The 27,331-nt window shown below is 38.4% G+C and overlaps 1 protein-coding gene across 15 annotated transcripts in view; it reads right to left on the bottom strand.

The window, feature by feature from the left end:
- LOC126297568 (CLIP-associating protein 1-A) overlaps positions 1 to 27,331 on the bottom strand; it is a 322,153-nt gene that overhangs the window by 214,859 nt on the left and 79,963 nt on the right. For 3 of the 15 annotated variants that reach the window (XM_049988510.1, XM_049988516.1, XM_049988520.1), the window contains exons 1-5: positions 22,336 to 23,171; positions 19,554 to 19,616; positions 14,785 to 14,995; positions 12,572 to 12,677; positions 8,105 to 8,276 (exon numbers count right to left, since the gene is read on the bottom strand). In XM_049988510.1, coding sequence (XP_049844467.1) covers positions 8,105 to 8,276; positions 12,572 to 12,677; positions 14,785 to 14,970 — 464 coding nt within the window. In that variant the 5' untranslated portion in view covers positions 14,971 to 14,995; positions 19,554 to 19,616; positions 22,336 to 23,171. Of the gene's footprint in view, positions 1 to 8,104; positions 8,277 to 12,571; positions 12,678 to 14,784; positions 14,996 to 19,553; positions 19,617 to 21,877; positions 23,235 to 27,331 lie in introns of those variants that run through there. The other 12 variants (XM_049988514.1, XM_049988518.1, XM_049988521.1 and 9 more) reach the window with 7 other exon arrangements.

Below are 27,331 nucleotides of genomic sequence, written 5' to 3'. Positions count from 1 at the left end.
AGTATGTGCTAAGTAAGTGGACGAAAAAGACTGACCACAGTTTAACAATGAAATTAAAAAAATGCTGAGGAAGCAAATGCTGTTGCACTCTCGGTTCACAAGAAAATGCACAAATGACAAGAGGCAAAAGTTGAAAAAAATTAATGCGCCTATAAAAAGAATTATGGGTGAACTTAAATCACACCTTAGCAACAGATCCTGCGAGAACTCAAGAAAATTCTGGTCCAATGTAAAACTGCTAAGTGGCTCTAAGGCTTCTATCGAGTCACTCGTTGGCCAGTTTGGTGTGATGATAGTAAAAGTAAATTTTGAATTTCTCATTTAAGAAATTGTTCACATAGGAGAATCGTACAAACATACCATTGTTTGACGAACATACAGAGTCCCATATGGAGGACAAAGAAACCAGCATCACTCGTGTATAGAAACACATGAGAATTGAAAGCAAATAAGTTGCTAGGGCTTGATAGGATCCCAATTTTGGTGTTACAAAGAGTACACTAAAGCAATGGCCCCTTACCTAGCTTCCATTTATCGTGAATCTCTCACCCAGCGCTAAGTCCCTAGCGACTGATAAGAAGTGCAAGTGACTTCTGTATACAAGAAGGGTAAAAGAACAGACCTGCAAAATTATGGATCATTATCCCTAACTTTGGTTTGCTGCAGACTCCCTGAACATATTCTCAGTTTGAATATAGGGAAAAGTTTCTGTCCACAGATCAGCACGGTTTTAAAAAGCATCGCTCATACAAAATTCAGCTTGCCCTTTTCTCACATGAGATCCAGTGAACCATGGATGAAGGGCAACAGGCAGACCTCATATTCCTAGATTTCTGGAAAGCATTTGACATGGTGCCACAATGCCAACAAGTTACCAACAGTACAGGCATATGGAATACGTTCCCAGGTATGTGAGTGGACCAACGACTTCTTGAGTAACAGAACCCAGTATGTTATCCTTAATGGTGAGTGTTCGTCAGAGATGGGTATTGTCAGAAGTGCCCCGTGAAGTGTTATTTTCTATATACATAAATGATCCTATGAACAGGGTAAGCAGCAGTTTGTGGCTGTTTGCTGATAATGCTGTGGTGTATGGGAAGGTGGTGTCATTGAGAGACAATAGCAGGATACAAGATGACTTAGACAAAACCTGTAGCTGGTGTGATTAATGGTAGGTAGCTCTAAATGTAGAAAAATGAAAGTTAATGCAGATTAGTATGAAAAACAAACCCATAACATTCAAATACAGTATTAGTAGCATGCTGCTCAACACAGTCATGTACATTAAATATCTATGTGTAACGTTGCAAAGCAGTATGAAATGGAATGGACATGTAAGGACTGCATTAGGGAAGGCAAATGGACGACTTCGGTTTATCGGGAGAATTTTACGATAGTGTGGTTCACCTGTAAAGAAGACAGCATACACGGCACTAGTGTGACCCATTCTTTAGTACTATTTTGAGTGTTTGGGGTCCAGGGCAGGTCAGATTAAAGGAAGTCATGCAAGCAACTTAGAGGTGGGTTGCTAGATTTGTTACCAGGATGCTAGAACAACATGCATGTGGTAAAGGAGATCCTTCAGGAACTGAAACAGAAATCCTTGGAGGGAAGTAGACATTCTTTTCAAGGAACGCTACTGAAAAAATTTAGAAAACTGGCATTTGAGGCTGATAGGAGAGCAACTCTATTGCCACAAATGTACATTTCAGCTAAAGACCATGAAGATAAGATTAGAATGATTGGGGCTCATGTGAAGGCAGACAGACAGTCACTTTGCTCTAGCTCTATTTGCGAGTGAAGCAGAAAAAGAAAATAACTAGAAGTGGTACAGGGTACCCTCTGTGACGCACCTTATGGTGGTTTGCAGAGTATATATGTAGGTGTAGATGATATAGATACAGAACTCTTCCCATTAAGGGAATGCGGTAATTACGAACATCTAATGCCTGATGTATGTATAGATAACTTAAAGAGTCAAACTGTAATATACTTGAAAACCATTTGAAGCCTGCAATCAGATCGAAATGTCACAGTTTGTAGCGTATTTGTGTACTGTTGTTACAGCAACAACACAGGGCCATTCACATTCTAATTAACAATGCAAGCAACTAGTGGTCTCTTGTTTCAAATGTCTATTACATTCTGTACATTAACCTGATCAAGCTACAAGTAGCAAGTGTAGGTGTGATACCTCAAAGGAAGAAAGAAGTGTCACACAATTGATGATGATGTGTAAGAGCTAGTACATATGAGCTTATGGAATGCCTGAAGCTTCCTTTTCCCACATCATGCGGACAACCAACACAACGAAAAAAAAAACTGGCACATTTGCACTGATTTCAATGCATACTATCTCAAAAGGCATGCATGTTCCATAAGTAATAAAAATGATTACATTAATTTCTACATTGCCTTCGCAGCCGAATGATTAAGGCTGCCGCCTTCAGTGCTTAAGGGCCTGCGTTCAATTCCCGGTACCACCTGAGATTTCAATTCTCTCTCTCTCTCTCTCTCTCTCTCTCTCTCTCTCTCTCTCTCTCTCTCTCTCTCTCTCTTTTTTTTCCCTCCAGAGGCAGAGACATCTGTAATGGGGTCCACTCATGAGGATGAGGATGAGGAGGAGGAGGAGGAGAAGATGAGTGTTTAACACCCTGTCGACAATGAGGTCATTAGACATGGAGCACAAGCTCGGATTAGGGAAGGATGGGGAAGGAGAGCAGTTGTGCCAGTTTGAAATCATTCCAGCATTTTCCTCAACCAATTTAGGAAAATCGCACTGCCCGGACATAGATTTGTACTGTCATCCTCACGAATTCAAATCCAGTGTTCAGTGTGCTAACCACTGTGCTACCCTACTCAGTGGGTCCACTCAGTGGCATAAAGACAAATGAGGAGCTGCTTGGATAAAGTATTGGCATCATCAGGATTCAGCTACTGGCAACAACAGCTAGAAGAATTGGCAACAGTGTGGTCACATGTCCAGCAATTATATATTGTTCCTCCTCCTAACATGGAGCAGCAGTCAGAACAGACTCTAGGACTAATCCCTTTGTGGCGTTCACATTTATTAATCACGAACTCTGATTCTTATGAAGCAAGTGGTGTACAGCTGCTTACAACTCAATAGTCCAGGATGCATCTTCATGTTCTCCCTGCACATTTACTGACACGCAAGATTTTTGGTAAGCAGCCATAGGAACTCATTTCTTACAATAATACTTCAGAATGCCTTTCAGCCATCTTCAGCGTAAGCCAACAAGTCAGCTCACTCAGAAGTTGGCCTGAAGATTTAAAGGCAAAATATCAGTGAAAGAAATGTAATTACTGTAGCAGCAGGGTCAAAATCTAATGGATCAATCATCCAGTACTATTCCTTGCTTCTTCTTGCTGTCTCATAAAATAGTTTATGATATAACATAGATCTTTGTAGCATAATTTTCTGTCAACGCAGAATTTTCCTGCTCTGTTGGGAAAAGCTCCCTGGCTAGAATTATTTTCATTATTTGGATCTCAATGAGATAGCCTTGGGTAACTGGACTATGTCATCATCTGCCAAATGTACAAGGGTTGTTCAATAAGTAATGCCCCACATTTTCTTCCTTTTCTCAGAACATATTAATTGTTAAGAGTCAGAATTTGGTGACAATATACATCAACATGCCATGTCCTATTTCTCTACATTGTCTCCATCACGTTCTATGGCAGTACACCAACTTTGGGGAAGAGCATGTATCAGTAGCCATGTTTTCACTGCATGACTTCTTCAAAGCACAATCACTGTAAAGAATATTTAAGCGGCCCAAAAGATGGTAGTCCGAGGATGTCATGTCCGGACTGTAGTGTGGATGAGGCAATGAGGTCCAACCCAATTAGCGATGTGTTCCCAGGTTCTCAGACTTGTGTGTGGCTGTGCATTATTGCGTTGGAGCAAGATTTTGGCTGGATTCTTGTCGAATCGAACATGTCAGAAACTCTTCTTGACTCTATTCAGAGTCTTCACATATGCCTCTGAATTCATGGTTGACCCTCTTGGCATCACATCCACGAGAATGACGCCATCACAATCCCAGAAGACTGTCGCCATGACTTTTCCGGTAGAGGCTGTTGTCTTGAATTTCTTCTTTTGTGGTGAATGAGGATGATGCCACTCCATGGACTGTCTTTCTGTTTCTGACACAAAGTGGTGCATCCAGCTTTCGTCCCCTGTAATGATCCGTGGCAGAAAGGCTTCTCCATTGGTCTCAAAACGCTCCAGCAATTCAAATGAAATGACTGTAAGCATTCATGGAGCCCATTGTGAGCACCTCTTTGAATATCCAAGAGTCTCGATCATTGCAGACGCACTTCCAATCGTGACAGACAAATGTAGAGCCAACTGTCACATTGTGATGCACCTGTCAGCACCAATAATGACATCCAGACATGCTCAATCATCTGCATGATTCAGCATGTCTGAAGCAGTGGCTGTTACAGGACGCCCAGAGTGTGGCTTATCATGGAGCTCTGTTTCTGCATTTCCTAACGCTGTAACTTTCTTTACCCATTGTCTAACTGCACCACCACCATACACTGCACACATACGTTTATGGATGTTCATCATAGTTTCTTTTTCTGCACACAAGAATTCAATAACAGCACACAGCTTGTAATGTGAGTCGTATGTAGACTGCATTTTGACACTGTACTATGGCTCTGCCATCTGCCAGAATGGTTTGAAACTTCACCAGCAGATAGAACAAACATCAGATGTGGAGCACCAACAAGGATATTTGTCTATGTACCGTATTTACTTGAATCTAAGCTGCTCTTTTTTTCCGGTTTTTCTAATTAAAAAAACCACCTGCAACTTAGAATCGAGCACAAATTAAGCAAAAGTTCTGAAAAAGGTTGGTAGGTGCCACCACAACAAACTTCTGCTGTCGAATATATTTAGCGCTACACAGGCATGCTTTGCAGGCACAAAGATAAATACTGGTGCCAAAACCTATGCCTCTGCCTCAGTAAATAAATTAAAAAAGGTATAAGATGAGCTTTTTTTCTCCGCCCCGAGTTTCGACCACTGCATTTTCGTACATTATGCAATCAAGTAAATAGGGTGCTCATCTTCAAATGGTCCGCCCCCGGTAGCTCAGTGGTCAGCATGACAGAATGTCAATCCTAAGGGCCCGGGTAAGATTCCCGGATGGGTCGGAGATTTCCTCTGCTCAGGGACTGGGTGTTGTGTTGTCCTAATCATAATCATCATCATCATCATCATCATCATCATCATCATCATCACCACCATCACCATCTCATCCCCATCGATGTGCAAGTCGCCAAAGTGGCGTCAAATCGAAAGAATTGCACCAGGCAAACTGTCTACCTGGCGGGAGGCCCAAGTCACGTGACTTTCTTTTTATCTTCGAATGTAGCAGCCTTTCAAATATTTCTTTTGTAGAAGAAAGTTCTAATCGTGCTGCAGGTCTGCGACTGGTGAGAGCAGCATCAGGCGATGTCAGCAGGAAAGCATTTGGTGGGCCAATGTGTGGCCAATATAATGCACTAGAAGTGATTTTAAATGAATTTGAGGAACAGTGTCAGAAATTCCTGACTGTGAATGCCAAAATTTTTAAAATTAAGGAACATGAAATTACTAGAGAGCAAAAAATTGAAAATTTTAAGGCTAGTCGCAGCTGGATTGATCTGTTTGTGAAGAGCTGAGGTTTTTCACTTCGGAGGCGAAAGTCTGTCGCACAGAAGCTGCTGAAAAATTATGAAGAAAAACTTTTGGAATTTCAGCACTTCGTAATTAGGCGGCACATAGAAAAGCAATAGCTTCTTGGCCAGATAGGAATTGTTGACCAAACTTCCATATATTTTGACATGCCGTCAAATTATACGGTTGATGCCAAAGGAAAGAAAGACGTAAGTGTTCTTACATCAAGGGGTAAAAAAAACAGCAGACGTCTGTCATGCTAGCTTGCACAGCAGATGGACATAAATTACCCCCATTCATAGTTTTCAAGCAAAAGACTTTCCGAAATCAGAAGTGTTTCCAAAAACTGTAATTGTACGAGCAAACGAAACTGGGTGGTTTTCAGAGGACATGGTACTGGAATGGATTAGGCATGTGTGGAATCATCTTCCTGGCACAATGCTTGGTCTACGCAGTCTGTTGATATTAGATGCGTACGCAGGCCATACAACACCTGCAGTAAAACGAAAATTAGAGGAAAGCAAAACGAACTTGGCAGTAATTCCTGGCAGGATGATGTCAATTCTGGAACAAATTGACCCCTGTTTGAGTAAACCATTTAAGGACAAGCTTAAATGCATGTACACAGACTGGCTTTTGAAAAGCTATAGAAAACTGACACCAACAGAACTTGTAAAACGCGCAAGTTTGTCGCAAGTGTGCCAATGGATTTATGATGCATGGAAGTGTGTACCAAAGCAGACTATATAACAAGCATTTAAAAAATGTTCGATATCCAATGCACTAGATGGTATAGAGGATGATGCTCTGTATGAAGAAACGAGCAACAAAGAATTGAGAGAGAGTGCTTCAGAGACATGACTTATTTTAAACATTTTGTATAAGATGTATTACAAACATAATAAAATTTTCTTTTAAATTTCAGTATTTAATTTCTAAGTTATTTTCATTCTTATTTTATAAGTGTTGCTACTCTGCATTGCACAGGATAGAAAAGCGTGGAAAGCTGCATCAAACCAGTCTGTGGACTGAAGACAACAATAACACACTCTGCCTTTAAAGTCATCACTGAAAATGTACTACAGAAATCCGACTAGCAAGACTGTTTGGGATGTATGTAAATATGGTCAACTCTATGTTCCGAATTTTTTCCTACCTGTGACAAGAGATGGTTCATAATAGGAACTTTTATGAATCGTGAATCACATGCAGTATTCTCTTCACCATAAAAATAATATGAATGTAAACATTATGCCTTGTATTCTTTCGTGTTTGCTGCTATCTCATTTAAATCCTGTCTGTCTAAAAAACTACGAAACTAGAGTGAGACAACAGCAAATGCGGAAGGATATACATATCATGTCGTGTTTATATTTGTATTATTCTTATGCTGAATAGTGACACAGTCAGAAATGAAGCACGGCAACTTACTAGATTTTTAAATCTAAGATGACTCTAATTTCTGTGCAGAATGTATGTAATAAAGAGGTGTCTGCAAAGATTTTCAAGCAGAGAAAAATTTTCCCTAAACTCTCGTTCAGAACATTGTCTATCATACGCAGTCTATTATTTGTTTCTTGTTGATCATTATCAAATAAAGCACCAATAACAAATACCATTCTCCTGCCATTGTTTCACTAATGATACAATTACTCTCTTATTTTTAATTGTAAGTGGCGGTAGTGCGCACATAAGCAAGCCATCCCGTGAGGGGCAAAAAGTCGTAAACACCCATTATCTGAATGCGACAAACAATGCATGAAACAGCACAATAACACATTTTCAGCTTACAGTGACATAAACACCAATAACAAAGAGAACGGCACTTATCAGATCAAAGCAAAATAAGCAATTAATTCAAAACAGAACAGCACATGAAAGAGGAGGGTACCCGCATATAAATACGGACAGAGTGCCTAACACATAGCAATGGCTACCTGGTAAAACTTAACTGCAAAGCCTGCAACTCGAATCAAACTACTGTAGCTGTATCTTCATCCATTCGACCTAAACTGTGTCTCATGTTACAATGGACCAGCTTTGTTTCGATTTGGAGGTGGGGTCTAAAACTTTTCTCTCCCCTTAAATTTTGAGTCTCAAATTTCGGGTGTGGCTTAGATTTGGGAATTTTTTTTTATTTTTTTTTATTTCCAGTCTCATTTTTCAGGTGCAGCTTAGATTCAAGTAAATACGATATATTAAAGGATTAAAAAGGGGGAGGGGGTGGGGAGGCATTACTTACTGAATGCCCGTCATACATTTTCTTTCAAAAAAGTATGGATTTATACTCTTTTAGGGCTTTACTACAAGTATTGTTACTTCTTATAATCACATGTGTACTTGTAAAGAAACTAAGGGCATTTACTATATTCAAAGTATGGAACTTTTTAAAAAATTTCCACTTACTCCCTTAGTGCGGACTGATAGCAGATTAACACTTCTTCTCGGATTTTAGCATTTTTGTGAGTAAATGCTAATGTCAACTTCTCAAACAAGTAATATGGTGATGCAATTTCCCTCTCCAAAAGTTTCAGAAGGAAAAGCTGAGCTTTTTCTCTCACTACCTCTTTATTGTCTCCTGAAATACAAACATACTAGATATTATTATTAATTCCTTACATATCTACTAATCTGAAACTAATGCCATGACGATTTTTTCTAGCTCTGATACTTTTTCAATAAACATATTCTTACCAAAAATTAATTATGATAACTGTTAAAATTATATTGGAATAATTATTGTGAAGTCACTTAGACTTGCAATGTCCACACCACATACACTTTTCTATACATATCATAAGCTCAAAAGTCATTCCCATCCATACACAATTAAAAACTTGTATTAAAACATTGACATCTCAAACGCTAGATAGGTCATTATTTCACAGCATACTACATTTTTTGGTAAACTCTACCTACTATAGCTGCATTAGGCTTTTTGCAGAGCCAGCCAAAATATATAAAATAGGTGTCTCAATAATAGATTACAAAATTTAAATTCTCAGGACACATTTCAAATATTTTCCACACAAATTTCCTTAATGACAGACAACACTTTTGGAACTGTTGGATATAGAGTGATGTTTTTCAAGCTGGTAATAGCTAATCTTAAGATTGTCCCTTCAAATGCCTGTTAGCCCCATGTATTAGAGGTTTAGGGTCTTTGCTTCTGTGGGTTACAGTTCTTACAGAGGTACTGAATGTTCTGTCCAGTCAGCCTAAGGGTGACCTACCAACGTGGACACTATTTTCACATTCTACTACTTACAACTGAATCAACAAAGTGGTTGAACTTTTTCTATCAAATTTCTATCTCTGTATACCTCTATTACACTTTAACATGTCAATGAATATTTAATATTAATGTTTTGGTGGTGGTGATCACATTTTTTTGTTTCTGGCATTGGCACTGGAAATTCTAACTGCCATAGGAAAGGCATGCTAAGTTTGTAAATACCTCACTAGAGTGCATAAGAATACAGTAACCTAAGTGGTGCCACTAGAGTAAGTTTCATGAGTGATTAAAAGTAATAAGCATGCAAAACATGTTGCAAAGAATTTTCTTGCTTACAGCATTTACGGGATAAAGCTCTCTATCTTCAACATTATTTGCCTACCCACAAGTAATCTAAAGCTTATGCACAACACTGGACAAAGTACATATATTCCCTGTAGTAAGAGACATTAGCATGTTCTTTCCTTGCACGCATAATCTGAAACAGGTTATACAATATGGACTATTCATATCATCACACTGGTCGATCAACAGTATGAAATAACACAGAATCCTACATGTTATGGCATACATAGTTCATTTCTGGAAAAAGTGGCCAAAACATGTTCTTTTCCTGTACTCTTCCTTTTGATTGTACACAGCATTCTACTGAATTAATTTGAAGAATGTTACACGAATATCTTTGACATGCTTTTCAGACACCCATCTCTTAAATTATGAGCATCACTTCCACATCTTGTATCATGTTCCTTTCCAAAATAAAATTAAGATGAAATGGATGCAGCCTTATCACTCTGTTCAGACAAATTGGATCTACTTTCCCCACCACTGACTTCTTGTACTGATTCAGTGTTGTGGTCACTAGTAGTCATATGTGATCAATTTCACCTCGCCCTCCTCCTCAAGTCACTACATAATACAATTCTTATACTTTGGCGTCTCTGTCTTCTTGTGTTTTGACATTTTACTTGTTATACACACTGATCAGCCACAACATTACGACTACCAACCTACTATCGATATAAACCGGTCAAGGTGACAGCAGCATCACCTGGTGAGGAATGACTGCTAGTCAGACACACACATGTGCATGTAGTATCAGTGAGCATGCTGTCCATATGCAGAATGGGGAAGACGCGTGATCTATTCGAGTATGCTGAAAAGCAGACTGAGATGGCCCGGAAGCTTGGCATGAGCATTTCAGAAACTGCATAACTTGTCGGGTGTTCAATGAATGCTTTGGTGAGTGTCACCAACATGTGGTGAAATAAAGGTGAGACCATGTCAAGACATTGTGGGGTTAGGTGGCCACCCCTCATTACAGATGTTGAACCTTGTAGGCTGGGCAACTGGTAAACCAGGACAAACGACATACTGTGGTGGAATTACCACCAGACTTTAATGCTGGGCAGGCTACAGGTGTGTCTGAACACACAGTGCACCAAACACTATCAATGATTGGCCTCTGCAGCCAATGACCCATGCATGTGCAAATGTTCACCCCATAACATAGGCAAACGCTACTGAAATGGACACATGACCATTGGCGGAGGCAGAGTGTTGCATTGTCTGATGAATCCTGATACCTTCTCCTTCATGTTGTTGAGGGGGCATGAATCCGTCATCATCTCCTTAACATCATCCACGGAAACAACTCCTTGACACCTGTACTGCCGGACTGAGACAAGCTGGCAGCAGCTCCATTACACTCTGGGGAACATTCATGTGGGCATCCATGGGTCCAATGGATCTCATGCACGGAGTCATAATGGCCAAGGAGAATCGTACAATGGTTGTAGTCCATGTACATCCCTTCATGCCGATCATGTTTCCAGGTGGCACTGGCATTTTTCAACAAAATAATGTGCAAAATGACAAGTTCAGGAGTGTGCTGGAGTGGTTTAAAGAATATAGTTGCAAGTTCCAATCAATGTGCTGCCGCCCCCCCCCCCCCCCAACAACTTGCCAGACCTGAACCTGATTGAACACATCTAGGATGTGATTGAATGTGGAGACAGCACTCATCTGCCCCCCCCCCCCTCCCCCCAAATTAACGAGAATTAGCTGATTTTTGTGTGCAGATGTGGTACCAAATCCCTCCAGCAACCTACCAACACCACGCTGCTTCTGTGTCATGATGTGTCACCGCTGTTATCAGTGTTCAGGGTGGACAAACCGGATGTTAGGTATGTAGTCATAATGTTCTGGCTGATCAGTGTACAGGAATGTAGATGACAAATGCCACCCAAGTACACTACTCCAAAGAGAATTTATTTCTTGTAACTGTTGACAGGAACAGCAGTGTGCTAGTGCTGTCACAACAGGCATCAACAATAAATACTCAGCTTCTAAATGGTGCTGGTGCGAGTCCAAAAATCAACACGCAGTGTCACAAACTCACAAACAATGTCGCAAGGGGGAGGGGGGGGGGACCTCTTACCCACATGGTTAATCTAGGGTTTACTAAAACATTCAATACTGCTTTGCCAATGCACAACCAAACTGTCACTTTTAAACCTAGCCCAGACCTCAGGTTACAATACTTTTTTTTTTTTTTTTTTTTTTTTTTTTTTTTTTTTTTTTTTTTTTTTTTTTTTTTTACCACATCTAAGATTTTGTATTCGCATTTGTTGGTTTCACCAACACACAACCAAACTGTCATCTTATAATCTAATCTAGACTTTGGGCTGCTCTACAGATCAATCTGTCATTGCAAAAACTAATAGACACAAACATGGAAAAAATTGCAATAAAAAGTAATGATAGTTGTATGTATGTAACCTCTAAGCATGAGCTGCCTTTGTTTATTACTACTTTCACTGTTCAGTAAATGTACCCAATGTGCTTCTCATAACATTGCATGTGTTCAGTTCACTGAATCACAACCGAACTATCATCTTCCAACCTAACCTAGATCTCAGGTGATACTACAGATCAGCCTGTCATCACAATCTTCATCCCATAGTTGTAAATAAAAATATAGAATCTGTGAAGGAGGGAATTAAGAACGTTTCACCTCCAAATGTAACAGAAACTGTGGTAACAGAACAAAGAAATGGCAGTGAGCAATCGACTGTACTAGCAACAGTGCGGAAGGTACAGTAGCTCTCACAAAATACGTAAATAAGGCTGGCTCACTTTGGCTTCAAATATAATTAAAACCATTAGCTGGAAAACAATGTGCTGCGCTGTATTGTGCAGTGCAATGATCTCTTACTGTTGCCAAATGCAGTTAGTGCAAGCACTTTTAGCACTGTCTTTAAAAGTGATTTTATGCTTCACTCTCACATGAATGAAATTTTTTTCTGTCGCTCTCTCACTAGTATGACTGGACACAGTTTGAAATAAGAACTGTGCCCGTAAAAATGTGCTCTTTTGTAATATTGAGATGTAAAGCTAGTGTATGATGCGGTATTACACTGAGCAGCAAACAGCTCAGAGGGCTCGATTTAAGAGAACTGATATCTATAACACACTGAAGAACTGGAAACTACACAAAGAACTACCACCACACCACAAACAATTTGCAAACAATATCCAATAGTTCCAATTTTGGAGCTCAAAATGCAGCATCCCTTTCACACCTACAACACTAAGTAACATTTTCACTGAGCCAAATTTAAAATCTGATGACTTACCTAGTCTGTCAACCACAGGAGATATTACCATTTGCAAATACGGTTTGAAATCTGTACCCATTCTATCAGCAAAGTTCGTCAGAACATCAATTGAGTTCTGCGACAGCTGTAAAATATAAAATGAAAATTAATGGGAGGAACAAAAGATAACCACATAGCTGAAGTGTTGATAGGCACACAAACAAGGGTGAAAATGCTGTTGACCACACGATATAAAATCTTATAAAGTGCATACTGTGATTGCGCAGGCTTGCCAAGTGTGATAATTCTTGGTAGTCTCCTTGGGATGCAAAAATCAACACGACTCAATATTTCAGGAAGCCATCTGTCTGCTGTGTTCAGGAGGGATGTGCTGCCTATTAACTAAATGTATTGTACTTATCACTTTCATCTCATTGGCCAAATTATTATACAATTTAATCCCTGATAAAAAATGCTGTTTTCAGTTTTTTGATAAACAAATCAAACAATGGAAAATCCAAGATGAAATGTACAATTGCCTGAGACTGAAGTTTTGTGTGTGTGTGTGTGTGTGTGTGTGTGTGTGTGTGTGTGTGTGTGTGTGGAGGGGGGCACATTTGCCTGTGTTTATCGTCTAATTTTGAAGAAGGCCTTATGGCCAAAAGCTGTATTTGAGACTGTCTTTTTGTTGTGCCTATCTACAAGTCAGAATTTCCGCTATATGGTGAGATATATAATGTTTTTCCTTAAATGTGCACCAGACTGTGCGATGAAATCACTCGGTACAGTGGAGATGCCTTAAAAAATATTTCATCAGAATGAGCTTATTAGTAACTAATTACTATTTTTGGGCCTTTTCTTATTGTTCGACAGAATTACGTCCATTCTTTGTGTATTTCATTCCCAGAAAACACTGAATTGAGTGTACATAAGAATAAAAAATCGCCAAAAGGTACTGACTGTTACCAAAAGCATATAACATGACAGTGGCATTCTCTGTGCCAGTATCTCCATTTGTTAACTCTAAACCAACCGACAGTCAATATTCATCCTTAACAACTTTGTGTTTGCTACACAAGCTATAAATTTCTTGTTAACACTCAATGGGGCAGTTGGTTCCCTCCTCAAGCTTAAATTCGTGTTACCTTTTCCCCTTACATTCAATGTTAATTTAATAATACTGTCAAACTGTATGTCTCTTTACAGTTTCACTGGCCTTCACAACAAGAAGTGCCAGTGCCTTTATCAGTGACTTCAATGTTACAGTTATCAACAAAGAAACATTTTCCTCCATGCCTTATCCTGTTTGGAAAGGTGTTCACACTGCCACTGGGTGAGCACTACACACACACAAAATGATTATTTCTCATGGAGTCAAGCTTGGTCAGTTCAATGACTCGCATTTCAAAATGGTTGAGTGAAAGCATTACTATTTATTGTGAGCAGTCGAATTGCTGGATAAAACTAATCTATAATCAGGCACAGCATCAACTGGTAATAACTGATCAAAGCAATCACAACGCCATACTGGCTAACACGACATCATCTATTATTGGCCATCTAACAAAAAAAGTTATGCTTTCATTAGTTTACCAGGGATGCACGTGCAGAATGCCACACAAAATGCCTTTTTTAACAGCTACAGCACAGAATGCAGAATCTTCACTGCTCTCGTGCAATCACCCATTGAACCACAGTGGTTCCAAGCATTAGTTCAGTTGAGCAATTAAGGTACCATTTTTTTGCAACAATGTTGGAGGGATTCAGATATGAGACAACACAATACAAGGATCCTGGCCTATTTTTAGGTTGGCAGTAGTCACATGTGCAAGGTATTGTCTTGCATCTTCAATGGTTTCTACTGATTTTCATTTATGATGGTTGCTGCCAAAAATTACTTTGAAACCATAATGGAACAGGATAAAGTACAGATTTGGATTGTAAGGGATGTACCAACTCTAAATAATTTTAAACAACAAGCTACATTTTCATCCAATAAGTATCCAAATATGTCTGAGGACTACTGTCAGTCTCTGTTGACATACTCCAGTCTATGGACAGCTATGAAAACAAATTGGTTCAATATTAGCCCATCTTTTGGCACCACGTTGAGTTGAAACATTAACTAGCTGAATGTTTTATCTAGAGAAGATAATGTACAATTTTATGTATCTAACTCATCACTTTTGTAACAATAGTGTAAATGCTTAGTGAATATTTATTACTACCTCTTGTAAAAATATTTAACTTACCTTACTATTGGGTGACTGCATCCAGGGTACCATTGCATCCATGAAAAGGCCGATGTCTTCACATTCTAAACTGTTTTCTGGGTTTGATAAGTAGGCTAGTAAGTTATTTGTAACAGTTAGTTTTACTTTTGTATCTGAGGTATCTAACAGTTTATTAAAGTCATCTAAGGATTTTGGAGCAGCCATTTTCTTGGATTTCTTTCTTTGGAACCTGCAACAAAATTAGTAATGTGTCATCTATTTCAATTCTGGAAGAAAAATATATTTACCAAATTCAACTTTTAATATGAAAAAAATAAGCTGCAAAAAAGATGTACAGTTAAGAAGAAAATCTACAACCTCCAAACATAAAACTTCTGTTCACAATTCAATCGATGTAAGTAAACTCACTACATACATTGTATTTTAATTTCAGATCTCTCTAGTCTGGTATTTTTAGGCTTGCTTGGTCACTGACTGGACAAACTATACAACATCCCATTTACAAAACAACAAAAGATTTTAATATGAAAATAACAGAACTTGCACACCCTACTGTATTTTCATGCCCTGTTGGCTCCTTTTTCTTCTTTTTCTGATTGAATTAGGGAGCTGCATTCTGCAATTAAGATGAGGGCAAGAGTAGCAAACAATATTCATTATTTCATAAAAAAGAGCTAATACTACATGTCTTAATGTTTGAAGAGAAACTAATTGGTCTAGTTTAAACCTGCTGTATTCCAACAATTAATTCCTATTACATAACACACACTTGACATGAAGTTTGGGAGACATTAATCAGAAATTTGAAGTGGTCATTACCAGAGATTAAGAGGCTCTATAGAAACAGAAAGGGTTTTGTTGGTTACCTGCAGTACTGCAAAATCAATACATCAGTACCGCAGCATAGTGACACTGAGCGCGTGAGAATCCCCCCCCCCCCCCTCCCCACACACACATATAGCTTGTTTGTCCATTTCTAAAATGAAATGCATCATTGATTCTGCATATCAGGGACCCCAACAGTTTGTTGGTAGGCTAGTGAAAGTATGTGGCATTAGATGTCTACATGTAGATCGTGTAAATAACGGGACGCTGACTTGTCTATGCAGTGATGCTACCTGATAATGACCCAGATGGGTTCCGTAGCATTACGCTAGGCGAATGCGGTCGCCAAGACATCAATGTGAGTTCACCATAATTCCTTAATTCCCTCAAACCACTGTAGCACAGCTCTGGCTCCAAGGCATGGACAAGTATACTGCTGAAAGATGACATCACCATTGGGGAAGGCATCCTGCATGAAGGGATGCAGGTGGTCACAACTGTCAGTGTGTCTTAATTACTACCACAGATCCAATGCAAGAGCAGGAGAAAGTCTCCCACCAGCCTGCACCCGTGGTACGCTGTACATTTCAAGCCATTGTTCACCTCAATGAAGGCATTTGTGGAGACAACCAGTTAGCTAGTGCAGCAAAAATGTGATTCACCTGAAGAGCTGATATGTTTCCATTGATCTACAGTCCAATCCCTGTGTCTCGTGCCCACTGCAAACGTAATTGACGATGTCATCGGGTCAACATGTGAACACATAGGGGTGGTCTGCTGCGGAGCTCCATGTCCAACAATGTACGATGAATGGTGTGCTCCAAAACATTTTTGTGTACACCAACATTGTGCTCTTTACAGAACAGACGAGTCTCCGAGTCGCACATTCTGTGAAGAATCATTGACATCCAATCATTTAGCATCTACTGGTAGTTTGACTGTCCTTCTCCCTCTTTCCACAGATGCTCACGACAGTAGCACATGAACATTCAACCAGTTTCTCCATTTTGGAAATACTCATTCACAGGCTCTGCATAATAACAATAATTTGCCCCTTTTCAAAGCTGCTTACCTCAATGGATTTTCTCATTTGCAGCTCATGTCTTCACTACGGTGATCCCCAGTCTGTGTCTGCTCTCCTTACATACTTCTGTTACCGTGCCATGTGCCTTCAATGGCACCAAGCGGCATCCAACATCACAGTGGGCAGAGATCATAATGTTGTGGCTTATCAGTGTGTGTATGTGTGGGGGGGATGATCTCAGATCAATACCGAATAGATACAGAATTATTTGCAAACCAAAATTAGATAAGCTTGTTAGACGAGGTTATGTGGATATAAAATAATGAAGCTACAGCCACAAACTGCTTGCAGTTCATTCCTAAATTGAAGAGCAATGTGGGAAAGTTGTCTGATAACTTTCCGTTGTGTCAGATTGCCTTTTTACTGAAATACCTAAATGCTGAGGCTTGCATATCTTGCTGTCACACTGCTCAACATATTCCTTGCACTGTGACAAAAAAAATTTGCCATACCATCTGCAGCAACCCAGCTTACCATACACAACTTCTCAATTACATTCAGTGGTGAACTGTCAACAGCAGCCAACAATTAAGCAGTGTTATTTATAAAAGTGATTCACAGAATTGAATCGTATGTGCTTGGTTGGTTGAGCTTGATGGAAGAGGATGTGTGGTATATAAATAATCAAGCATCAATAAAAAAAAAACTTCTTTCAGTTCATTCAAAAATTTTCACCATGTATGATTTTAATTGTCATAGCAGATGCAGAAGTACTGATACAGGCCACATTATTTAATGATAGAAATGGCTAATAACATAGAAATTATTTCTCATGCTTTCTGCATTTCAGAAACTAAAAGATTCAAAGTCTCAAGTTTTAACATGTCTAGCTATAACCCATATGACAACTGAAGATTCTCGGTAGTTTAAATGGGCTTTGAATAGTCGCTTTGCAAGTCTGCAAATGTAAAATGATTTTGTTTATGTTTTTATGCAATGTCTCTGTGCTGGCACAGTCGAAGTTGGAGCAGCCATTTGCAATTTGGGGCTGAAAGATGGAAACAGCATTGGTAGCTATTGGAGATCTTGTCTGGAGCATAGAACTGTACTTTGAAGACTGAATTCCTCTCTCCAGTTAATGTTCTTCTCACAAGAGATGTGATGGCATGACTTAAAAAAAAAACTCAAATCTGCGTTATAAAATGCATGAACAAGCTCACTTTCAGAAGTTAAAATTCCCACAATTCACATCATTACCTTCTGCACGCCTGTACCAAGTAACTTGTCCATTTTTTTGCTATTAACAGTTCTTAACAGTGTATAATTAACTTTCCCACTCATCTAGGCATACATACTATGTATAAACAAGTGTAATTTTTGTGGTTACTACCCCATAAGTTAACAGAGGTACACAATCATACGATTAATCAACGTTCTAAATTACATTGACACTGCTGGAGTTGGTATTTGAGGTTAACTCACATCTATAAGATGTTATAAATAACGCTCTCTCCTAAGCAGTTTTCATAACGTGTGAGTAATTATACCAGTAAGTCTCCACAGTATTCCAGTACCACACTTTTCATGCCATGAATCTGTCATGCTAAAAGATTACACTGTCACAGTGGAAAATCCAGAATAGAATAATGACAGATAATAAATGATAGACTGCTACTCACCATATAGCAGAGGTGTCAAGTCAGAGACAGGAACAAAAAACTACAAGTGGCTGGGTAGGTCAGTTCAATGATCAGAGCAAGGCATGGGAATACCAAGTCTAGTGATACCATAGCTATTAAAACATTGTGGTGTTCAAACTGATGTTTGGATTTAGGACAGGTGTATCTTGAAGAAGTGATCCATCAATTCCTATTTTGCCGTCATAACCCGTAGCTAACAACACGGTCTAAACTGTATTTAAATACAATAAATTAAATCATGTTAATGTTCTAAGAATCATCAATAGCTTCTCAAACATATATGTCAGTGCAGTAATGTCGAACAGCCAGGAAGTGTGACGTCCAGCATAATGAAATCTTCTAGGCACCCAAGGGTTTACAGTGATGTAAAATGACTCGCAAGCATTTTTGGCGCATTGAAATGGTCCACACAAAACAATATGAACTATGCAGTACATAACTGTTAGTACTTTATCCTGGGTTTCTTTTTTATATTAAAAAAAATCAACTACATAACTCTTCCCAGCAGATTTTATGACTAAGTTCAGTAGCTACTAAAATATATTTTACTTATAAATTTGATGGTGATGTTTATTTCAACAACTATGCCACCCTTTTTATAGCCACAAATCTGTTTAAAAGTAAAAGTTAATTTTACTGAGTGAAACGATTTGAAAATGTACATACAAATTGCACTATTTCAATTGCAGTGGAGAAAAATTAGTTGACTGAATGATGGCAAATGCTTCACTATTCTGTGAAAAGAATAGCACTTCAAAAACAAGAAATTATTTAATGAACTAATGCTAATTTTGTATTAGGTCACCAAATTACTAATGTGAACAAACACTTTTGATGGTATATCATCTTACCTATATAATAAACACAAATGGAACACTTCCATCCAACAAGATTGCTGAAAGGAATGAGCTCACAAGCAGACATTACTTTATTCTACACAAGTGTTTCACCTAAGATTTGAATGCTTCTGCATAGAACATCTCAGGTACCATGACTACCCAGCACAAGTAAATTTTGTAGTGGCTTTAGCTTAAGAAATTACAGTGAGAGATATATTAAATGCAGTAGAACCACTCTGCTGTCATTTTTTTTTCCTTGTCTAACTTTTTATTACTGGTGATAGCACATTAACACACTCACGTAAACAGAAAAAAAGCATCTGCAAATATTAACTATTTCCTTCTTTCAAAAAATAGTAAATAAATATTTTAATTGCAAAGTAAATTCAACTTACTTACCTGTATCAAGTAAGTTATTGCACCAGAAATGCAGCTAACCGTGAACTGGATAGATAGCAAGTCCTGAAAATCATATATACAACTTAAAGTTTCACTACATCAAGAAGGATATTATTATTATTATTATTATTATTATGAGAAAGTTATTTATGGTAAAATAATGACTCATTTTTCACAGCAAACCTGAATCTAAGAATTACTTACATACACAACAACGTAAGTAAGAACAAATATAGATGTGAAATATTGAGACATCATTTGGTTGCAGATGACAAGCTACCTTTAATAAATAACACACAAGTGGTCCTGAAAAACCATGCAAAACTAGTGTGAAGGTATTAACAAAAAGAAACAAATTGTTTGTTTGAAATAAATATCCACATAATTTTGTAATCATTTAGTAAAAATGTTCACATTACAGATTACATAAAACAGAAACCCACTGATAATGGCACAGAGGTGCTGAAACGTGTTTGGGAACTACGAAAAAAAAAAAAAAAAAAAAAAAAAAGTGTTTTGCAGCCAACAATACTGCACACATCTCTTCAAAGATACTGGAATACCTATACTCTTTCCAATACACATTCTCTTTAACCATATCATATTCACGTAAGAGTTCAGGCAAATACACATCCATCTCATTACAACTGCATTTGTATTAAAACTTCCATAAAACAGCAATGTTTACAGTACTATCAAAACTTTCTGCTATGTCAAACCAACATAGAAAGGATATGCCAAATGCTTCATCAGTCTCCATCCACAATATCATTCAAAGACATACAGCTCATAAAACTCTGAGGAAAAACACAAAGAAGAAAAAAATGGACTTCCATCAGCCAACTATGGAATATTCATTATACCTTATCACTTTTTATCCACTTTCAGATCTGTACTTAAACTGCAGCAGGAACATTCACCACAAGACACAAAATGATGCAAGTCACACATCAACGTAAGAACACCCTTACTTCTATGCCACAAAAAAATAAATCCAATAGCATGACAGTTTACAAACATGCAGCTAAAATAACACACAACTAAATGGTAACAATTACATAGCGGGGGGAGGGGTGCTTCTATTTTTCATGATTTGTTTTGATAGCAAAAAATGGGTTAAATATGGCATAAACATAGACATTGGGTTATGCTAAGGCTCAATCTGTTACCACAAACAGTATTTGGCATTCATACTTTTTGGCTTCGTCAACTCAAAACTAAATTCTTACCTCCTAACCCAGACCCCAAGCTAAGCCATAGTCAATCTGTCACCACAACCAAAATTTCAGAGAAGGGAGGGGGCAGCAACAGCACACTCTAGCCTACACTAGTGGAATGAGGTCATGAAAAAGAGACATACAAGTTATCTACAAACATCAGAACCTTAACCACCATACAAATGGAACAAATTCTTATGTTTGTTTAATACTGAAACTGAAAACCTGATACATTAAATTACATGTTTCTATGATTATTGTGCATATCCTGTGAGCATACAACAATCAAAGAACATGTGTAATGATTATTCACCACTGAATCTCTGACAAAAGAAGCAAATTTGCTATGAGATATAAATAGCATATAAATGATTATCATGTACACACCGGCATGCCACAGCAAACAGAAACTCTCCACAACTAAGTAACTACAATGACAATTTCAGGATGTCTTCAGTAATTTTCTATCCATAGGCTATTGATAACAAAACTGGGAGGAATCAATTTCATAGTAAAGTAAGCAGCAGTAGTTCATAATATCAGAACACAGGATTACTGTTTTCACTTTTTATTCATGGCACTGTCTATACCATAAAGCTTACGCAAACATAACAATGAGGCTGTTAAGAACTCCGTTGAATTAGAGATTTACATTCAAAGTTATGAGGCCCCAAAATCTGATATACATTCTCCCTGAAACTTCGGCAGATGCAAACACCTACATGACTGTTAGCAGTGTGTCTGTCTGCTTACAACGACAAAGGTATGTAAACAGACTACTACTTGAAAAATGAATTCATTAAATATGTTCCACTATTTTCCTGCATCACAGAATTTCAGTTCATGAACGTCTGCACTACAATGACATCACACTAGCATTCATCTGTGACAATTAACAAGCAGAATTAAACAAGCAATGAAATCACAGAAGCACACAACAATCATGAATAAAGTCCAGGCCATATTTGATTACTGCCACCACTAATAAAGGAACTACTAGAGTACTATTATATGACTTTTAGGAGTCCCATACGTTTCTATATCAACTGCTGAACAGACAACCCTACTACAAATAATAGTTTACCATGGTTGTGGACCATCACTTACCTTATAGAGAAAGGTGAGACTGAGTGATGGCCCGTTTCTTTTTCCTGCATTTCACACTTTCGCTATTATTTCCATTAGTAGTTATTATAACTTTTTAAACAGTAAATTAATTCTTTTGTGTACAGAAGCACTTAAAACATTTATTGGAGAGTTTAGTCAATGACAACTTATACAGAGGTCATACACACAAACTGTATCAACCTGAAAGTTAGCACAGAATTGTTGACAAATTTATCAATCATACTGGGACAGGGGTGGATTAGCGGTTGGTCTGTTTCTGTTTTTACTTCTCTGACGACAAAGGTAACTTTTTTGTTCATAATGCACTGTCCACAATAAACAACGGGAGAGAAATTTCTACCACAAGGATAAAATACATACAAGGCAGAATCGCTTTATTGATAGCGCGTGAGAGAACAAGAAAAATTCTGACATAGCAATCCTAAAAGAACACTTACAGTTTTCGCACCCTGCTTAATCACATGGCTCTTTCGCTTCGTGACGGGCCTCAACTTGGAGCTGCTTTATTAATCAGCACTTAACTAAACCAACATTCATTGGTTTGTCCACATCCCAGCATTTTGCAGAAACGATACACTTAAAGCACAGGTGAATCAGCAGTTGTCATTATTTTGTTTTGTAAAGAATGCCATGCTTCTGCTACTGTTCTAAATGATAGTCTACCATTAGTATCGGTTTCCTTATGTTGTTAAGAAATGGTGGTACCGGAACTTTGCGCGTCTCTACTAAAGCAGCCTTGCCGAACAAATGTACACAACTATTCCAAAAGCAATAATAAAACACTGAGGCTTGTGAAGTTACTTTGTGAAATCATCTACACAAAGCTATAAAACTGTTCCACATAGGTAGTGCGGCGGCGTAATAAGTAAACAAACTGCTAGCATCTACCTTCACCTTCGTGGGTGTGTTCCAAAGGAAGGAGTTTTTCGTTTCATAAATATCACAGTGACACTGAAAAAACATACGCTGACGCTGTTCGTGTACAGTTCATCTTCTAAATTATGTCCTATTCTGTGACTTAGCGACAATCAATAACAGAAACTAGATATGACAGTTTATGTATCGTGCAGTGATAACTTTAGTTATTCGCATCAATTATTGTTTACTTAAATAACCACAAAAACAAAAAAAATCAACTGATTCATCGTTGCACAAAAAGGCAAATTACTGCACTTGAGAAACAACTCATTAACACCACTTCCAAAAACCATAACTCCCACTCTATCATAATGTCACAGCATTAACTCAGTACACTAACGTAATCAAAGATACTAAGTACAGATACACCCAGATCCAGAGAATCACAGGGTACAGAGCAAAGGCAGTGATCACTGAGCAAGGAGAAAATAAATAAAATCTTTGACCGAGGTCTTGGGTTCGTGCAAAGGCTTTTCCGTACGCAACGATCTACCTGCACAGTACTCACTACTCACACATCAAATCTGCGCAGAGAAATCGTAGCGGGTGGACAGGAAATGTACAGTAAATGAGATGCTCGTGAAATTGGAACCTTGAGCAAAATTACTGAAATGTGTGGGCATAAATCACGACTGACAGATAAATTGTATCCTGTGAACTGAAAATCGCCGCAAAACGCGTGCGAAACGTTAAGATTCAATATTCCTACATCCGGATACGAATCTTTGCGTGTCAAAAACATATAAAGTTTTTTCGCGTTTTGAGGGCTGTCCAGTGACAGAAATCTCGAGGGAAGAAGAGAATTTATCTGTTAAAGATACTATGCCTAATTTCAAAGCACGCTCTAGGAAAATGCACAAATGAGAGAACAGAAAACTCTGCAGAATACATCACAAAAAAATGAAGATAAGAAAGAATATAAATACATATTATAATGCTCTTGTGCTTTCTTACTGTAAGGGCAACGATTATAAGGGACAGTCAAATAAAAACGAGACCTTGCAAAGTAGTTAAGTAAACTGTTTATTATCTAAAATGAAATCGCCGTAACATACACATATACCAGTGTGAAACAAGACCGTCAGCGCCTTCAACAAAAAATGTTTGCAGCTGCTTACGGAGCCATGATTACACATTTTTATCCGAAGCAAATGGACGGCCACAAATGTCACGCGCCAGGGTTCCAAAATGTGGAAATCACATGGGACGAGATACGGAAGAACCAATTGAGCCAACGGACGGACAGTTCGTTCGTTGTTTCTGAGTGCAGTCGCCACTGCATCTCTGTCACGCTTTTATTTGAATATTGAATAAGTGGATCGTCTCATAGGTATCATTTTGATAACAGGTCCGTGAAGCCAGCAACAGAGAAAGATTACTAGATACCTTATATTACATACGTTACATTTGACTAAGAGACTGATATTGCATCGATTACTTTGACGAATTTTACAACAGAGTTATCACTCCTTCACTGCCAATTGAGGCAGGAAATGTACTTGTTTTAATCGCTTAATGAGAAAATATCACAGACATCAGCTTTCAGGGCAAAGTGCATATCTGTATTTAATTGATTATATATGACAAGGTATAATTCAGTGCCAAATCAGGCGTTTCACATGTGATACATTAACAATTATGTCATCAAGAAAGCCTCACAGATAGACCTAAAACTTCAAACTGTCATTGTCACCTCCCCCTAGATGGTTAACAGTGCCCCAGTAAACAATCAACTGATATCAAATACAAAAGAGACGCCAACTGTGTCTAAATCTTGATGCGTGTAATGAAGAATACTATTATAATAACACTGGAAAACACTTTTATTCAGTAGCATTGTTAGTGATTGCTTGGGTCTTATTAGGTATAATATATTTGGAGAATGGAGAGTTAGAGTTAAATGTTTTGTTTCTACTGAGGCCATTATCAGTGGAAAACTAGCTCAGTAGGGTGAGGAAGTGGAGGGGGAAGGAAATCAGTCATAATGAAGAAACAATGCCAGCATTCACCTACGTAAATTAGCTGCACAGGTGTTCGAGTGGTGTCTCGGATGTTTACTAGGAAAGTGGATGTCCAAAGGAGGAGTGAGGAACAGAGTCTGAAACTATTAGGATGGATAGAAAGGAAAGATGTCACACTTCACTGGAAGCAAGTGAGAGCATCTGTCTCTTGACCATCATTTCAGCCACAACTAATACATTATTCTCCTCCTGACCTCCTCACTGGTCTACATCTAGATCTATATCCACATACATACTCTGAAACCCACTGTCACGATGACATCACGATTACTGATCCCTGTCTCTATACCGACAGTGTCAATAAAGTCAAGCCTGCCTGAAGCTACAAAGTCTAAAATATTTTCACTGTATGTGGGCTGTTGAACTAGCTGCTCAAGACAGTTTTCAGAAAATGTGTTCATAAGTACTTTACAAGACTTCCTGTCTGTGCCACCTGCAATACTCCATAGATGCCTCAGGTAGGTTAAAGTCAGTTCCAACTAATATTGCATGATCTGGTTATTTCTGCCATACTGTGCATAGATTTTCTTTAAATAACTCTAAAACTGACACAACGAATTGGATGGCTGATAAAAATATCTTATATTTAACTTCGAGTTCACCTAGACCTGTAACAAGTGTCATATAGTGTCATAGTCAGACTCACAATAACCATATTGATGTAGATGCGTCAATGTAGATACTAAGTAAGGGGCAAATGCAGTAGAGTAGTCTGTAAAACTGAATTGAGATTCTGACAACTTATATGTTTTCAACTCTTTCAGTTGCTTCTCTATGCCGAATATGCCTTTTACTATGTCCTCCATACAGGAGCCTGTACAACAGTCAAACAGCGGTATATTTGTAGTCCTCTCATATGAACGATTTCTTAAATGCAATATTTAAAACTTTGGCATTCCTTCTGCTGTCTTCTGTTGCAACACCAGAGTGGTCAACGAGTGACTGGATAGAAGCCTTCAGCCTGCTTAGTTATCTTACACAAGACCAGAATTTTCTTCTGTTCTTAGCAACGCATTTTGCTAAGATATGTTGGTTGTAATTGTTGTATGCTTCGCCCATCAATCCTTTTACAGACACACAAGTTTCTAACTTTTGCCTGTCATCATTTGTGCATTCTTTTTTGAACCAAGAGTGCTGCAGTTCCTGCTTCCTCGTCCTTTCCATCCTTAATCCACTTAGTTGGCACATACTTCTCCAGGGCATAATTTACAATCAGTTTCAACTTTGTCCATAATTCCTCTATGCCAATCATACTGGAACTAAATGATCTCCATTCATTTTCTAAGTGGGATGCTTATCAGCTCTTTCTAGCAAAAATACTCTCTTGGTCTTCTTAATGGATTTATTAACTTTAGTAATCATCAGCGCTGTGATGAAATTGTGATTACTAATTCCTGTCGCTAAACCGACATTGTCAATAAAGTCAAGCCTCCCTGAAACTACAAAGTCTAAAATATTTTCACTGTGTGTGGGCTGTTGAACTAGCTGCTCAAGACAGTTTTCAAAAAATGTGTACATAAGTACTTTACAAGACTTCCAATCTGTACTGTCTGCAATGAATCCACAGATGTCCCAGTCTATACTTGGTAGGTTAAAGTCATTTTCAGCTAATATAGCATCATCTAGTTATGTGCGCACTACTGTGCATAGACTTTCTTTGAATGATTCTAAAACTGTCACAGCAGAATTCTGTGGCCAGTAAAAATATCCAATAATTAACTCAAATTCACCTAGACCTGTTACATGTGTCCAGATAACCTCACATCAGACCGAATTTCGACCTCAATGCATACAATATTTTTGTTAACTGGGACGAACACTCCCCTCCTGTAGCATCTATCAGTCTTGTCGATATATGTTCCATACCTCTACACCGGGTTTCGGGCAGCTCTCAGTTCTAAGAATAATTTGAGTGTGACAACTTTCTAAGGGGGAGTAAATTCAGGAAATTTGTTACAAATACTTCAACAGTTTATTGGTAAAATTTTGACAGTTGAAGTGTTGGCACTTCATAAATGGCCTGACGTCACTCTCTGCATATTGACATGAATATTTATCAGAGGACCTCAAACTACCATCTAGCCTAAGAAACCACAATGTGCACTTCATTAAGTATTCTGATGCCAGAGTAGCTGCTTCCTTTGTGTAGAACACCCCTGACCTATCAAAAGAAGTCCTAAGTTCACAATTTTTCAGCCCATAACCCATATCACAAATCTGCAGCTAAAGCCATCACAGAATCTATGGAGCCTTTGGCTGGAACCTCCCATTCGGCCCCAAACCAAAGGACCCTAATCAATTCTGGCAATGATGCTGCAAATTGTGAGCACTGCTTGTACTCAGTGTGCAAACAGTCTTCACCACTCCAGCCAGCCACCTGTATGAACTGAGATTGGCCTCAAAACCCAAGCGACAGATGGCAATTGGTGCCGACATGAGCCACAACTTGCAGAGACTGCACCCTGCATGCTAGATAGTTGCAGACAGGCCCTCA

This window comes from Schistocerca gregaria, chromosome X, assembly GCF_023897955.1.
Source record: "Schistocerca gregaria isolate iqSchGreg1 chromosome X, iqSchGreg1.2, whole genome shotgun sequence".
In the NCBI taxonomy this organism is placed as follows: domain Eukaryota; kingdom Metazoa; phylum Arthropoda; class Insecta; order Orthoptera; family Acrididae; genus Schistocerca; species Schistocerca gregaria.
Note: the sequence above shows the minus strand (reverse complement) of the source record. Positions and strands in the feature narration are given on the sequence as shown.